This window comes from Pteropus medius, unplaced genomic scaffold (genome assembly GCF_902729225.1).
Source record: "Pteropus medius unplaced genomic scaffold, Ma_sr-lr_union100, whole genome shotgun sequence".
Classification (NCBI taxonomy): domain Eukaryota; kingdom Metazoa; phylum Chordata; class Mammalia; order Chiroptera; family Pteropodidae; genus Pteropus; species Pteropus medius.
The window spans coordinates 5,055,065-5,067,991 of NW_024349798.1; the positions used below are offsets into that span (position 1 = coordinate 5,055,065).

Genomic DNA, 12,927 nt, shown 5'->3' on the forward strand with positions numbered 1-12,927 from the left:
CATGATGGTTGCCCTGTAGTTTTGTTATAATTTTGGTGTGGTGTGGTTGTGAGAGGAGGCATGCATACCCATATTTGAATCGGGTTGTGTGTCTTCTTATTGTTGAGTTTTAAGAGTTTACATATTCTGGGTTTCAATTCCTTATCAGAGATACGATTGCATTTTTTCCCCATCCTGTGGGGTGCCTTTTTATTTAATGGATAGTATCTTTTGATATAAAAAATTTAAAATTTTTTGTGAAGTCCTGTTTGTCTATTTTTTCTTTTGTTACTAGTGCCTTTAGTGTCATATTCAAGAAATCATTGCCAAATCCAATGTTGTAAAGCTTTTGTCCTACGTTTTCTTCAAAGAGTTTAATTGTTTTAGGTTTTTCATTTAGGCCCTTAATCCATTTTGAGTTCGTTTTTGTATATGGTGTTAGATAAGGATCCAATTTCTTTCTTTTGCATGTGCTTATCCAGTTTTTCCAGGACCACTTATTGAAAAGACTATCCTTTCTCCATTGAATGGTCTGGCACTCATCAAAAATCATTTGACTGTATATGTGAGGGTTTATTTCTGGGCTCTCTATTCTAGTCCATTGGTCTATATGTCTGTCTTTATGCCAGTACCACACTGTTTTGATTACTATAACTTTGTAGTAAGTTTTGAAATTAGGAAGTGTGAATCCTCCAGTTTTGCTCCTCTTTTTCAAGATTGTTTCGGTTATTTGAAGTCTCTTATTTAGGAATAAGAATTTTAGGATGGGTTTTTCTATTCTGCAATAAACATTATTAGGATTTTAATAGAGCTTGTATTGAATCTGTAGATTGCTTTGGATAGTATTGGTATTGTAACAAATTCCTGCAAGCTGTGTGCTAGCTGCTCCAGTAAACGTGCACAGCTGCCTGCCACGTGGCTGGGGATGTAGGCTGGGTAGCCGCTACTATAGTAAGAGATCAAATTTACCACGATTTACTATTCATGCCATTCCCTGGAAATTGTAAACCTTCAGAATTTCATAATAGTTCCGTCAGACAGATTCTGCCAGTGCAATTGTTCAGGTGGAGAGATAGAATCCCGGTGCTTCCTATGCCACCACCTTCCCAGAATCCTCTCTAACCCAAGGCCTTTTGCACAAGAATGGGTAAAATGGTCAGGGGGTGAAAAAAAGTTCCCAGGATTCCTTGATACAGGAGCCTCACACACTGTGGTGCCAAAACCACTGGTAAAGCCCTGACTGGGCTACAATTAGATTGCAAGAACATAAAAATAAGAGTCGATAAGATAATGAAAGTTGGAATATTTAAACAGGCTTTATGTTGTGTCTCCTTTACCTAATGTTTTATGGGTATGGATATTATGTCCTACTGGGGGACACTTCCCCCACCTGGTATTGTAAAACTGAGAGACCTGTTGATGAAGTCCTCATAGGGGCTAGTTAGGAACATAAGAGGTGATGGAATTCAGGTAAAAGTTATTATAAGAACTGGTATGTTTTAGCAGGCTTTATATGAAGTGTTTGCATCTCTTACCTGATTGTATTATGGGAATGGACAGTGTATCATCTCTACCTAATTTTGTAAAACAGGCAATGTAAATGTAAATCTGCCCTTCAAGCCACAACAATTGGATGTGCTGAATGGGAACCTGTGCAATTGCCCAAGCCCACACAGTATAGAATAGAAACTGGGGTGTGGGTGGGGACACTAGCAATAGCTAGCTCATGTGGAGTGTGGACTGGGGCTGATGGCAACACCCCATGAGCACCTCCTAGTGATGACTACTGGAACTTTGGACAAGAGAATTTCCATTTGAGGGGCAATTTACTACCTTGCTATCAGACATAAATTGAACTTATTCCCTATGACTGAACAACATAAAATCATCTTGAAACCTGAAATACCCACAATGTCTTTTGTCCCTAGTTGTAGTGATGTCAGAGAAACACTCTAATGGGTATTGCAGTGTCCCAAAGATTTTGATAATGAAATGGAAATGGTTTGTACAGGATCATGCTGCCTGGGAACGCAAGGAGATATGAGCAGGGAGCCTCTTTTCCCTTAGGACCAACTTCAGAACGGTACGAGGAGCTGCTGGATTTTATTGTCACCTAGACAGTGCCCTTGACTGACCAACAAAGAGCTATTTGGTTCATGGATGGCAGTTCCACTGTGAATGGACAACATCCTATTTGGAAGGCCACCACTCTGACGGAAGAAGTAAAAACAGATCAGCCAAGTGAGCTAAATTGCATGTTGTTTTCCCAGGAGTGACAGAAGAATTGAACAGTGGTAGAATTCCCTATATTTTGGTTTCTACCAACTCATGGATAGTGGCCAATGGCCTGTATGGGGCACAGCCCTGTGGAAACCCCTGTGGGAATTTGAGGGGCGCATTGAAGTAAGACATGTTGATGCCCATCAGAAGAATCCTCTTCCAGGTTCGGAAGGCGATTGGAATAAACAAGCAGATATCCCTGTGTGCTCACTTGAGGTGGCCACCTGGGCCCATGAAATAAGTGGACATGAAGACTGCATGTGGCTATGTGGCAGATTCCCTAGGGGGAAGGCTTTGATCATAGCTGGCAAGTCAGACTGATGTTGTTGCCCTTGGGAGGCTATGAGTGGGTCCTGATGGAAACAAACATTGACTCCGGACAGGGCTTTACTTATCCAGGGCGTAGATGCAAATGCTCAGAAGCTATTAAAAAATCAGAACAAAAGACACTGCACCAATTTGGATGGGCAGTCGTCATTTCTTCAGACCAAGGACCATACTTCATAGCTCACAATATCCAACAATAGGCAGAGAGATGTCCTCCTTGGAGTTTTAGTTTGTCAGAGAATTGGAATAGGCAATTGAAATATTAGTTGTCTAAAATGGAAGGAGATAAAGGCCTGAAGAGCTGGCTTACACACCTTCATGAGTGTGTGCTTGCACTCAACATGGGGAGGGTTATGTTGGAGCTTTTCCTCGACTGATTAGATTCTGAGCTTTTTCTAGGGATCTGAGACTGGAGACTTGAGTGACAGACGAGACATCTTCTCCCAGAGCTATAGGATACAGAGACCTTCCTTTTCTTCCCTGCCTTCCCTGCCTGCCTGCCTGCCTGCCTGCCTGCCTGCCTGCCTGCCTGCGCCTGCCTTTTCGCTTCTTTTCTGTTTCTTCTTTTTCTGTTTCTTTTTCTTTTTTTTTTTTTCTGCTTTTTCTTCTTTTCACTGAGAGAACCTGATGTCCACCTGATGCAGTGGTCATATAACCAGGGCTGCAAATACAAGTGCCTGAAACAGCAATGCTTCCTAAATAAGAGATTACAAAGTATATTTTAAACCTTATGTCTGAATTCCTAAAGGCCTGATGGACCAGGATGTGCTTTCACCCCATCTGACAAAGTTGGTGTTAACAATGAACGCAGCTATATGCCTGGTGCTAAAGACAGTCCATTAGATCTGTACCTGTGTAACCTTGCCCTATGTGAACAAGAGTGGACTGGGGGTGGGGGAGGGCACTTGGTAGATTATTATTCCTGCCACCAGCACAATGGCCAAACCTCATATCCATTCCAAAGGTGTAAGAGTTTGGGTATAAATGGAGAGGAGAAATAGCAGCGAAGGGAAAAGTAGTAAATAAATAGGTTATGTACTGAGAGAAATCCAATATTACATTAACATCTCAAAAGAGGCTCAGAGCAAGAGATGATATCATCTCTTAGCTCAATTATATTAGATAGCTGAAAGGGTGAAGCCTTGTGTTTGCTGAGACCACTCCTGCTTTGGGAACCTGACAAGATAGAATGGAAGCCTGCAAATCTGACTGGCCTCATTCTGGGGGACATTTTCATATGAGATGATGTTGGACTGAAATGATTACTAATGACTGTGTGAGATCCTAGTAATGTGCCGGTATCTTCAGACTTGTATACTGTTTTGCTGTAAGGGTTTCATGGTTAGAGACCAAGGAGTAGGCTGTGAAATAATAGAAAATATATATTGGTCTCTGCCCCCAGTTCCTGGCACAGAGTTCCTAAAACCCTTGTAATTCTCTAAGTGATAAGAACATTAAGAGCATCTTTTGTTCTATTATTTGATCTCTGACCCCAGTTCCTGACCCAGTGCTCTTTAAATCCCTTGTAATTTCCTGACTGATAGAGGAGTTATCTTTTGTTCTAATAAGGTGACTCTGAGTGGGCTCCTAATATCTCCTGGATGGGGACCGGTCACCCGAAAGACCATCATTAGAAGCTTGGAACTTTCAGCCCCATCACCCATGCTCCAAGGAGGGGAGAAGGGCTGAAGACTGAGTTAATAATTGATCATGACTACGTGATGAGCTGCTATAAAAATCTCAAAAGTATGATGTTCAGAGAGCTTCTGGGTTGGTGAGTACCTATATATGCCGTGAAGGTAGCATGCCCCAACTCCGTGGGGACAGAAGCTCTTATTCTTGAGACCCTTCCAGACCTCACCCGATATTATCTCTTCATCCGGCTGCTTAGCTGTATCCTTTATTACATAATAAACTGGTAAACGTAAGCTAGTATCTCCCTAAGTCCTGTGAGCTGTTCTAGCAAATAATCAGGGGTGGGGGTGGTAATGGGAACCTATGATTTGTAGCCAAGTCAGCAGAAGTTGTGGGTAACCTGGGACCCACGTCTTTCAACTGGTGTCTGAAGTAGGGGTAGTCTCCTGGGACTGAGCCCTTAACTTGTAGGGTCTGTGCTAACTCTGGTTAGTGTCAGAATTGAATTGTAGGACACCCAACTGGTGTCACAGAGAATTACCTGCTGTGGAAAGAAACCCCACAAAAACACACATCTTTGTGTCAAAAATGTTGTGGGTGCGGTAGTAGTGAGAGAGAAGACACAATCAGGAGGAAGACTGGGTTTTTATCACACATGGGATCCACTGCAGACTGATCCCAGGACCTCAGAATGTGGCTGTATTTGGAGACTAGGCCTTTACAGAAGTGATTATGTAAAATGAAGCTGTTGGGGTGTGTCCTAATCCCATCTGACTGGTATCCTTTTAAGAAGAAGAGATGTGGACACACACTGAAACACTCCAGCTGCATGAGCACAGAGGAAAGACCATGCCGAGGACATGGGGAGAAAGCAGCCTCTTGCAAGCTGTGGAGAGAGGCCTTGAAATGACAGGAAAAACAACCTTGCCTGCACCTTGATTTTGGACTTCTAGCCTCCAGAAATGTGAGAAAATAATTTCTGTTGTCTAAGTCACCCAGTTTGTGGTAGTTTGTTATGGCAGCGCAGAGGCCTAATGCAGAATGTGTTTTAGTTTGCATCTCTAGCTCGCTAATCTTGCTTTCTTTTAATTTTGTCTAAAACACACCTTTGGTTCCATGGCTGCACTGCTCCAGAGACAGTGGCTGTATCACCCACACCCACTCGCCCGCCCCTCGCCAGGAAGGCAACTCCTCCACCCCCTACCCCCCATCCCCGCATTCCTCCGGATCCTTCTCTAGCTGTCGGGCCTCCTAGCCCTGGGCTCCCTAGGTGGTGCGCGCCGGTGAGGCGCGACTCCGAGGGTCTTTGGTCTCCAGGATCTGCTCTCCCGCGTTCCTGGCACGCTGCGGGCGCTCGAGCTGCTGTATGGATGTTACTGGATTATAAATGTCTCCTACTTGTGGAAAAGGGGCACCGTCCAGGGCAGCCCCTGGGTCTGGGATTCAGAGATGCCGTGATTACGGTGTTCGGAGGCCGAGACCTCCACAGCCCAGATGGTTTGGGAAATGAACACTAGGACCGCAGGCGTGGCGCCCGCGCAGCACCCACGTGGGGCGCGCCCAGATTCTGCCGGGGAGAAATGTCCTAGACTCCTGCGCCCGGAACTACACCTGCAATACGCCCGCCTCCCCTGGGGGGGCTGCTTGGTCTGAGAAAGCAGAAGCTAGCGGTGCCCGGGGGACTCCCGCCGGAGCTGGGATCGGGGAAGAGAAACTTGTGGCAGCGGTGGGAGGTGAAGCCAGGGGCGTGGCCGGGGCTCCTCACCACCGCTCCTCACCCGGCCACGCCCTGACATCGCGGGAGAGTACCTTGGGTCCCGGCAGGCGACCCGGGATACCACCTGCCCCGCCCCTTCTCGCTGGAGGTCCGAAGATTGGGCCATTTCCCGAGCCAAGCCGTCACCGCTTAGCCGGGTGCGCCCGCTCCGCCCGCCTGGAGGGAGGGGCTGCCTGCACTGTGCGGCGCCCAGACTGGACCGGTCCCGGAGTACGGATCTCCGCCCCCTCCTGCACTCTCAATCGTCCCGGTACCCCAGCGATCCCCGCGCCCCTGGGCCCTCCGCTAGACGCCGCCGTATACCTGCTCTGTGCCGCCCAGGGCCCCGGATCCCAGTGCAGCCCCCAGTCCTCCTGCCTCCCTTCATACTCTGCGCCGAATCCCCCCCACCCCAGAGTCTCTGGGCTTCTCTCCTGGGCCCCCAGGGGGGCTCCGTCCCGGCCCTCTCGAGCCCTGCTGCTGCCCAGGCAGGAGCGCGCCATGCTTCGGCTCCTGGCGCTGCTGCTCGCGCTGCTCCAGCCGCCGGCGCGCGCCCAGGAACCCGCCGCGCAGGACGTGAGCCTGGGCGTGGTGAGTACGGAGTCCATCTGCTCCTGGGATTTTCTGGTGGGCTGGGAGAGGGCAGCAGGTACGGGACTCGTAGGTCAGGCTGGAGCCTGATTCAAATGTCCAAAGAGTGATTGGAGTGGGGTCTGGGAACCCAGATTTTTGCATCTGTCAGGTTTGGGATAGGGATCTGAAGATCTGGAAAGGGACTGGGATGGGGAGGTGGGGACCAGGACCCTTCGGGCCAGATAAAGACTGGAAAACCCAAGTCTGGAAGGCCAGGACCTTGGGGCCGCGGGGGTGGGGGGGGCGGGGGAGGAGCGAGCAGGCACCTGGGGCTGGGGGCCCTGGGTTCCTGATGCCTGGTGAGAGGTGGGGCTTCGAAGATGGTAGTGGGAAGGCAGAGTCCCATCCCTCCCACCCTTCCCGCTTCACCCGTTCTCTCCTATGGCCTAGGACTGGCTGACCCGCTATGGCTACCTGCCACCACCCCACCCAGCCCAGGCCCAGCTGCAGAGCCCTGTAAAGCTGCGGGATGCCATCAAGGTCATGCAGAGGTTTGCAGGGATTCCTGAGACCGGTCTCCTGGGTAGGTGGCCCCCACTCCCTCTCTAGCCCTGCCTCTGCACCCAGTCTGACCATTATCTAGCTGTTCTTAAACCTCAACATGCACATTGAAGCTATAAAAATGCTGATCCTAGGTCCCAACTCAGGTGGTTATCAGGCATTTCTCTTTCAGTAAATATTTATCCAGAATCTCTTACATGCAAGGCCAATTCAGGCTCTGCTGATATAGCTGTGAGCAAAGTAGATAAGGTCCCTGCTCTCAGGAGGCTGACATTCTAGAGAGAGACAGACACACTCTGGAGATCAAGAACAAATATGCAAGATAATTTCAGATAGTGGTGTTTTGAAGAAAATAAAATGCTAATGGACGGTATTGAGGGGCTGGTCTGCTCCGGTCAGCCTCCTCTGAAAGGTGTCATATGAGTTGAGAGGAGCTCCTATGACACAAAGAACCTGTAGGACACAAAGAGGAGCCAGCCGTGGGAAGATATGGGAGAAGAGTGCAAAGGCCCTGTGGCAGGCAAAGACTGTGTACCTGTGATGAGAGGGGACTGAAGGGCTGAACAAGTGCCTGATTGGGGAGAGGGAGCTTGAAAGGTGTTTGGGTTTGATTCCAAACATGGTAAGGAACCATGGGAAAGTTTGACAGAAAGAAGCAACTGTCTCGCAGTTTTACACTTCCTCTGGTTGCTGGTGGAGAGTGGAGGATGGGGAGCATGGAGGCCAGGAAAGAGGCATTGCAGCATCCAAGCAAAGGATGACGGTGGCCTGACTAGGGTGTGTGGGGGTGTGGGTGACAAGAAGTGGTTGAATCCAGGATGCACATTTTGGAGGTAGAGCTGAGAGCCTCATCTGTTATGTTAAATGGGAAGAGAGAACTGGAGAGATCCTGCCTAGCTGTGAGGGAAGGCAGGATCTTTCCCTGTCCTGTCCACTGGCCTGCACATCTGGTATCTACACATGCTCAGTTACTCTTTGTGATCTCAAGCAGAGGTGAGGTTTGACTTTTTTTCAAAAATGAGGAGACTACTGAGAATTGAGCCAAGTTGGATAAGAGGATTCCAGGCAGCTCTGATGCAGGAGAGGTTGGTTTGCCACAGGAGACCAGAGACCCAGCTGGTTCGAGGACTTTGGACTTTATCTGGACGTGATGGGGACTTGGGAACTAGGGTGTGGGCAACCTCCCAGAGCGTTCTGGCAAAGAGAGGAGTTCTCACCACACCCCTAGAGGTCCTTTCTTGAGTCCAACTGCCAGAGCTCGGAGAAGTGGGACCCCCAACGTCCCTACCTGAAACTTTGAGCATCACCTGGAGGTGATGCTAGTCTGTCCAGGGCCAGGTACAGAGAGTGATACCATCCAGAAAGGCAATGTCATAATTTAATGTGAGCTGGCTTCCAGAATCAAACAAATCCAAGCTATGGGGCAAGTTTCCTAACCTCTCTGAACCTCAGTTTCCCCATGTAGAAAGTTAGCTGGTACCATGATTAGGGTAGGTTGTCCTTCTGCTGATCCCACTCCCCCTTCTCCAACCTCTCTACAGACCCAGTGACAATGGCCACCATGCATAAGCCTCGCTGCTCCCTGCCTGATGTGCTAGGGGTGGCAGGGCTTGTTAGACGGCGCCGCAGGTATGCTCTGAGTGGTAGTATGTGGAAGAAGCGAACCTTGACCTGGAGGTAGGTCCTGGTGCCCACCCCACCCTGGGCCTGCCTTCTGGGCCCCAGCTTCTGTATCCCTGGCCACCCTTACTCCTCATTCCTCTCTCTCCAGGATACTCTCCTTCCCCCAGAGCTCAGCACTGAGCCAGGACACTGTGCGGACCCTCATGCACCATGCCTTGACCACCTGGGGTATTGAGTCAGGCCTGAAATTCCAGGAGGTGGGTTCTCAGGGCCCGATAGAGCCTGACATCCTCATCGACTTTGCCCGGGCCTACCACCAGGACAGTTACCCCTTCGACGGGCAGGGGGGCACCCTAGCCCACGCCTTCTTCCCTGGGGAGCATTCCATTTCTGGGGACACTCACTTCGACGATGAGGAGATCTGGACTTTTGGGTCAAAAGGTACAATGTTCCCTATTGTGAGATGTCCTCTCTCCAGGTCTGTCTGTCCTTAAGAATTAGGTTTAAATTACATTTATTGATGAAGGTTGTATAAGTTGAGCTTCTCCAGAGAAACAGAACCAATAAGATGTGTGTGTGTGTGTGTGTGTGTGTGAAGTGATTTAAGGAATTGGCTCACGGGATTGCAGGGTCTGGCAAAATCTGTAGGGCAGGCCTGCAGGCTGGAAGTTCAGGTGAGAATTGATGTTTCAATCTTGACTTCGAACTCTCTAAGGCAAGCCAGCTGGCTGGAAACCCAGGCAAGATTTCTGTGTTGCAGTCCTGAGGCAGAATTCCTTCTCCAGGAAACCTCAGTTTTTGCTCTTAAGACCTTCAACTGATTAGATGAGGCCCACCCACAGTGTGGAAAGTCATCAGCTTTGCGTACAGGCAACTGATTGTAGATTTTAATCACATCTACAAAATAACATCCACAGCAATATCTAGGCTGTTCTGGAGCTGAGACCATAATCTGGCCAACTGGACACAGAAAATAACCCATCACAGAGGCTTGTCGGGTGCCTAGCTCCGAGCTGGGGCTGAGGACTTAAAGAGGCAAAAACACAGCTCTGTCCCACAGCTGAGTCAGAAGAGTAATTGGCAATTGCTACACACAGTGACACAGCTACAGGGAATCACAACAGGGAAGTCCTTAAGCATGTGGGTGCTCAGAGGAAAGGCCAACCCGAGGCTTTTGGCTGAGGGGAGCTTCCTAGAAGCAGTGACTCTGACTCTGTTCATTGCACACACACATGTGTACACACACACATACAGAGTGAGCTAGTGGGCAGGCTGAGTTCAGGATACTCAGGAGTGGTCGGGCTTGGGAGCACTGGGGTGAGAAATGGCCTGGGACATTTGGGGCTGGAAGGCAAAAATATGGTGTCAGGAGGAAGACCGTAGAGGACTGAAGGTAGGTTTCATACCACAAAGGGCCTTAGAGAGCATGGAGAGGACTCTGGATTGTAGGATTCCGAAGGCAATAGGAGACGTGGGAGGTTTTACATTCTAGAAGTACCATTGGCTGTGGTGCAGGGATGATAGGGTCAAAGAGGCAGGAAGTTGCTACAGGGTCCATGTAAGAGATGGTGGTGGGTGATGGGAGGAGGGAAACAGAGGGCAGTGGGTGGCTCTGAGGGAAATGTAGTCAGGATGGGTAAAGATTGGGATCTGACTGGATCCTGGGGGCAAAGAGTGTAGGAGAGTGAGGTGCCAGCCCCCGGAGGACATAGTCCTGTCAATGCAGGTGGTAACTGTGGGAGGAGGAGCAGACTGGGGAAAGGCAGGGGTGAGTTCAGGTGGGGGCATATGTTTGCAACGCCATGGGAGGTCAGCATAGCTGGTGCATTGATGGTTCAGTATCTTGCTCTAGAACTAGGACTCCTCTGACTTAGGTCAGGTTCTCCAGAAAGGGAGTTTGAGATGGAAATTCTTATGTAAGCAGTTTCTCAGGGACACATTCTCAGGGGAAATGGAAGCAGGAGAAGACTAGAGAAAGAAGCTGAGCAAGGATGTGGTCTCAGCTCCAGAGAAGCCTGACCCCATGGGGAGCTCTGGAGCACAAATAGTGCCACAGGGTTGGTCCTGCCTGGAGGCAAGGTGCCCAGCTCTTCTAGTCCTTGATCAATCAGCCATTGGATATAAACTGCTGGGGAAAGGCAGGCCGGGAGGGAGAGCCATTTTCTGGGGAAGGGGGTGGTCAGGGGATGGGGGAACAGGCTTAGAGAGAATTCGAATGAGGTACAGATAGCATCCGCAGTGGTGAGGCTGTGTAATGCAGCATTGAAGAACATGAGCTTGAAGTGGAACTCAAGGCTGGATTCCTCAGCTTGCTACATGTATAAGTTACTTGACTTCACTGTGCTCAGTGTTTTCATCTGAGAAATGGGGATAGTAATAGTACCTGCTGGTAGCGTGGATGTGCAGATTAAACGAATAATTCATCTCCAGCTCTTCTCACAGGGCCTGGCACGGAGTAGCGCTCTGTTCATTGCCCGATGCTATCAGAGCTGGGCCTGGTGGCAGATTTAAAAGTCAGCGGTACTGGGGCTTGGTAAGGTTGCAGGAGGAGAGGGTGGAATGTGAAAGTCAAGTACAGAGCTGTGGAGAGCCCCATAGTAAAAGGGAGGTTGTCAGGGGAAGAGGAACCAAAGGAATGGAGAAAGAACAGGCCAAAAGATGATCAAGAACAAAAGTGAAGGAGGAAGTGGTCAGCAGTGGGCAGAGCACCAAACCAGTCCAGTAAGTTACATGGGCTTAGATTTGGTCTTCTGGGAATGAAGTGACTTTAATGCTTGTAGGCTTGGTGAGTGGAGAAAGAATCCAGACCAGAGTGGGGTTAGAAGTGAGAGGAGCTGAAGAAATAAAGACTGAATTGAGATCACTGACAAAAGAACTGGCTGGGAAGAGAGAAGAATGTGGATGCAGAGTGGACAGGTCCAGGAGGTATCTTAGGATAAGGGAGTCTTGAGCACTGAAGGATGTGGGATGAACCAATAGCAAGAAAGGGGTAGAAGATGGATAAATGAAAGGATGGATGGATGGATGGATGGATGGATGGATGGATGGATGGATGGCCGGACGGGCAGACGGACAGACGGACAGATGGACAGATGGGTGGATGGAAGCATGAATGGATGCAGGGAAGTTCTTATCCTGGAGGAGGTGAGCAAGGCAAGGTCCTCAAACAGGGCAGAGCAGGAGGCAGGAGGTGAACATCGGGGAGATGAAGCTACCTGTCCTGAGTGCACAGGAAGTTACAGATTACAGAGAATGTCCTGTCTTGATGAAATAGGAAACACATTTGTCATTATTTGACATGTAAGAGTTGGGGGCTGGGGCTGGGTGGTGGCTTGAGGGGCTGTGGGCCTGGAATTTAGGCTGAATGTAGAGAGAAAAGGAGCTGCCTGGTGGGGCCCACGACAAGGATGAGAGAAGTTGCTGAGGACCCCCACAGACTATTTCTGTGGGGCTGGATCTGCATAGTTGTGTAATTTCCCCCAGCTGCATAGCGTGAGAAGGGTGCAAGGAAGAGGTGTGGCCAAAGGAGAGGCAAGGCAGGGAAGAGGAGGGTGAGAAATGAGAGAGATCTACCTGATTAAGACACCAAACTTCCTCTAGTTTCTCAGAAAAAGAACCCAGAGCAGCTCTGTGATTTAACTTGATCTCTCTATGCCTCAGTGTCCAGGCCTGTAAAATGGGGTTGAAGGTAGAGGTTTTGTGAAAAGTAAATGAGGATAAGTGTTTGCTACTCTTATGACTTATGTTATTTCATTTTTAGACTCTCATCTAGTGGCCTTTAGTGGCTGAGAGAAAGTTGCTTTTCAGTTCACCAGGTCACTTCCAATAAACCCGCTTTCAACACTGCTGACCCTGGTTAGCGATTTCCGAGAAGTAGATCAACATCTGGGGAAATCCGTGCCTCCCTGAGGGCTGCTCACCCCTCTTGCTGTCTCAGTCTCTTCTAGCCTCTCACCTGCTGAAGCAGGAGCCAGCAGGCTGCTGGTGGATGGATGAGGAGCTGGGATTCTGCCAGCAACTGGGAGTGTGAAGAGGCTCCCTTCTGGCGCCTGGGCTGGGTCCCCAAGGAAGAGGCCTCTGTTCAGCAAGGCCAGGAGCGAGGCTGGGCGCCCAGGCCAGCAGGCTGTGGTCAGAGAGTGCCTGCTGGAGCTTCAGGTTCCGAGGAGATGGATGAAGGCTGTAGTGGTGGGGAG

General features: G+C 49.5%; 1 protein-coding gene across 1 annotated transcript in view; it reads left to right on the forward strand.

The window, feature by feature from the left end:
* The first annotated feature begins 5,786 nt into the window (after nt 1-5,786).
* MMP25 (matrix metallopeptidase 25) overlaps nt 5,787-12,927 on the forward strand; it is an 11,606-nt gene continuing 4,465 nt past the window's right edge. The window contains exons 1-4 of the mRNA XM_039885106.1: nt 5,787-6,568; nt 7,001-7,133; nt 8,653-8,788; nt 8,883-9,175. Of these exons, the coding sequence (XP_039741040.1) occupies nt 6,479-6,568; nt 7,001-7,133; nt 8,653-8,788; nt 8,883-9,175 (652 nt within the window). The 5' untranslated portion in view covers nt 5,787-6,478. The remainder of the gene's footprint in view (nt 6,569-7,000; nt 7,134-8,652; nt 8,789-8,882; nt 9,176-12,927) is intronic.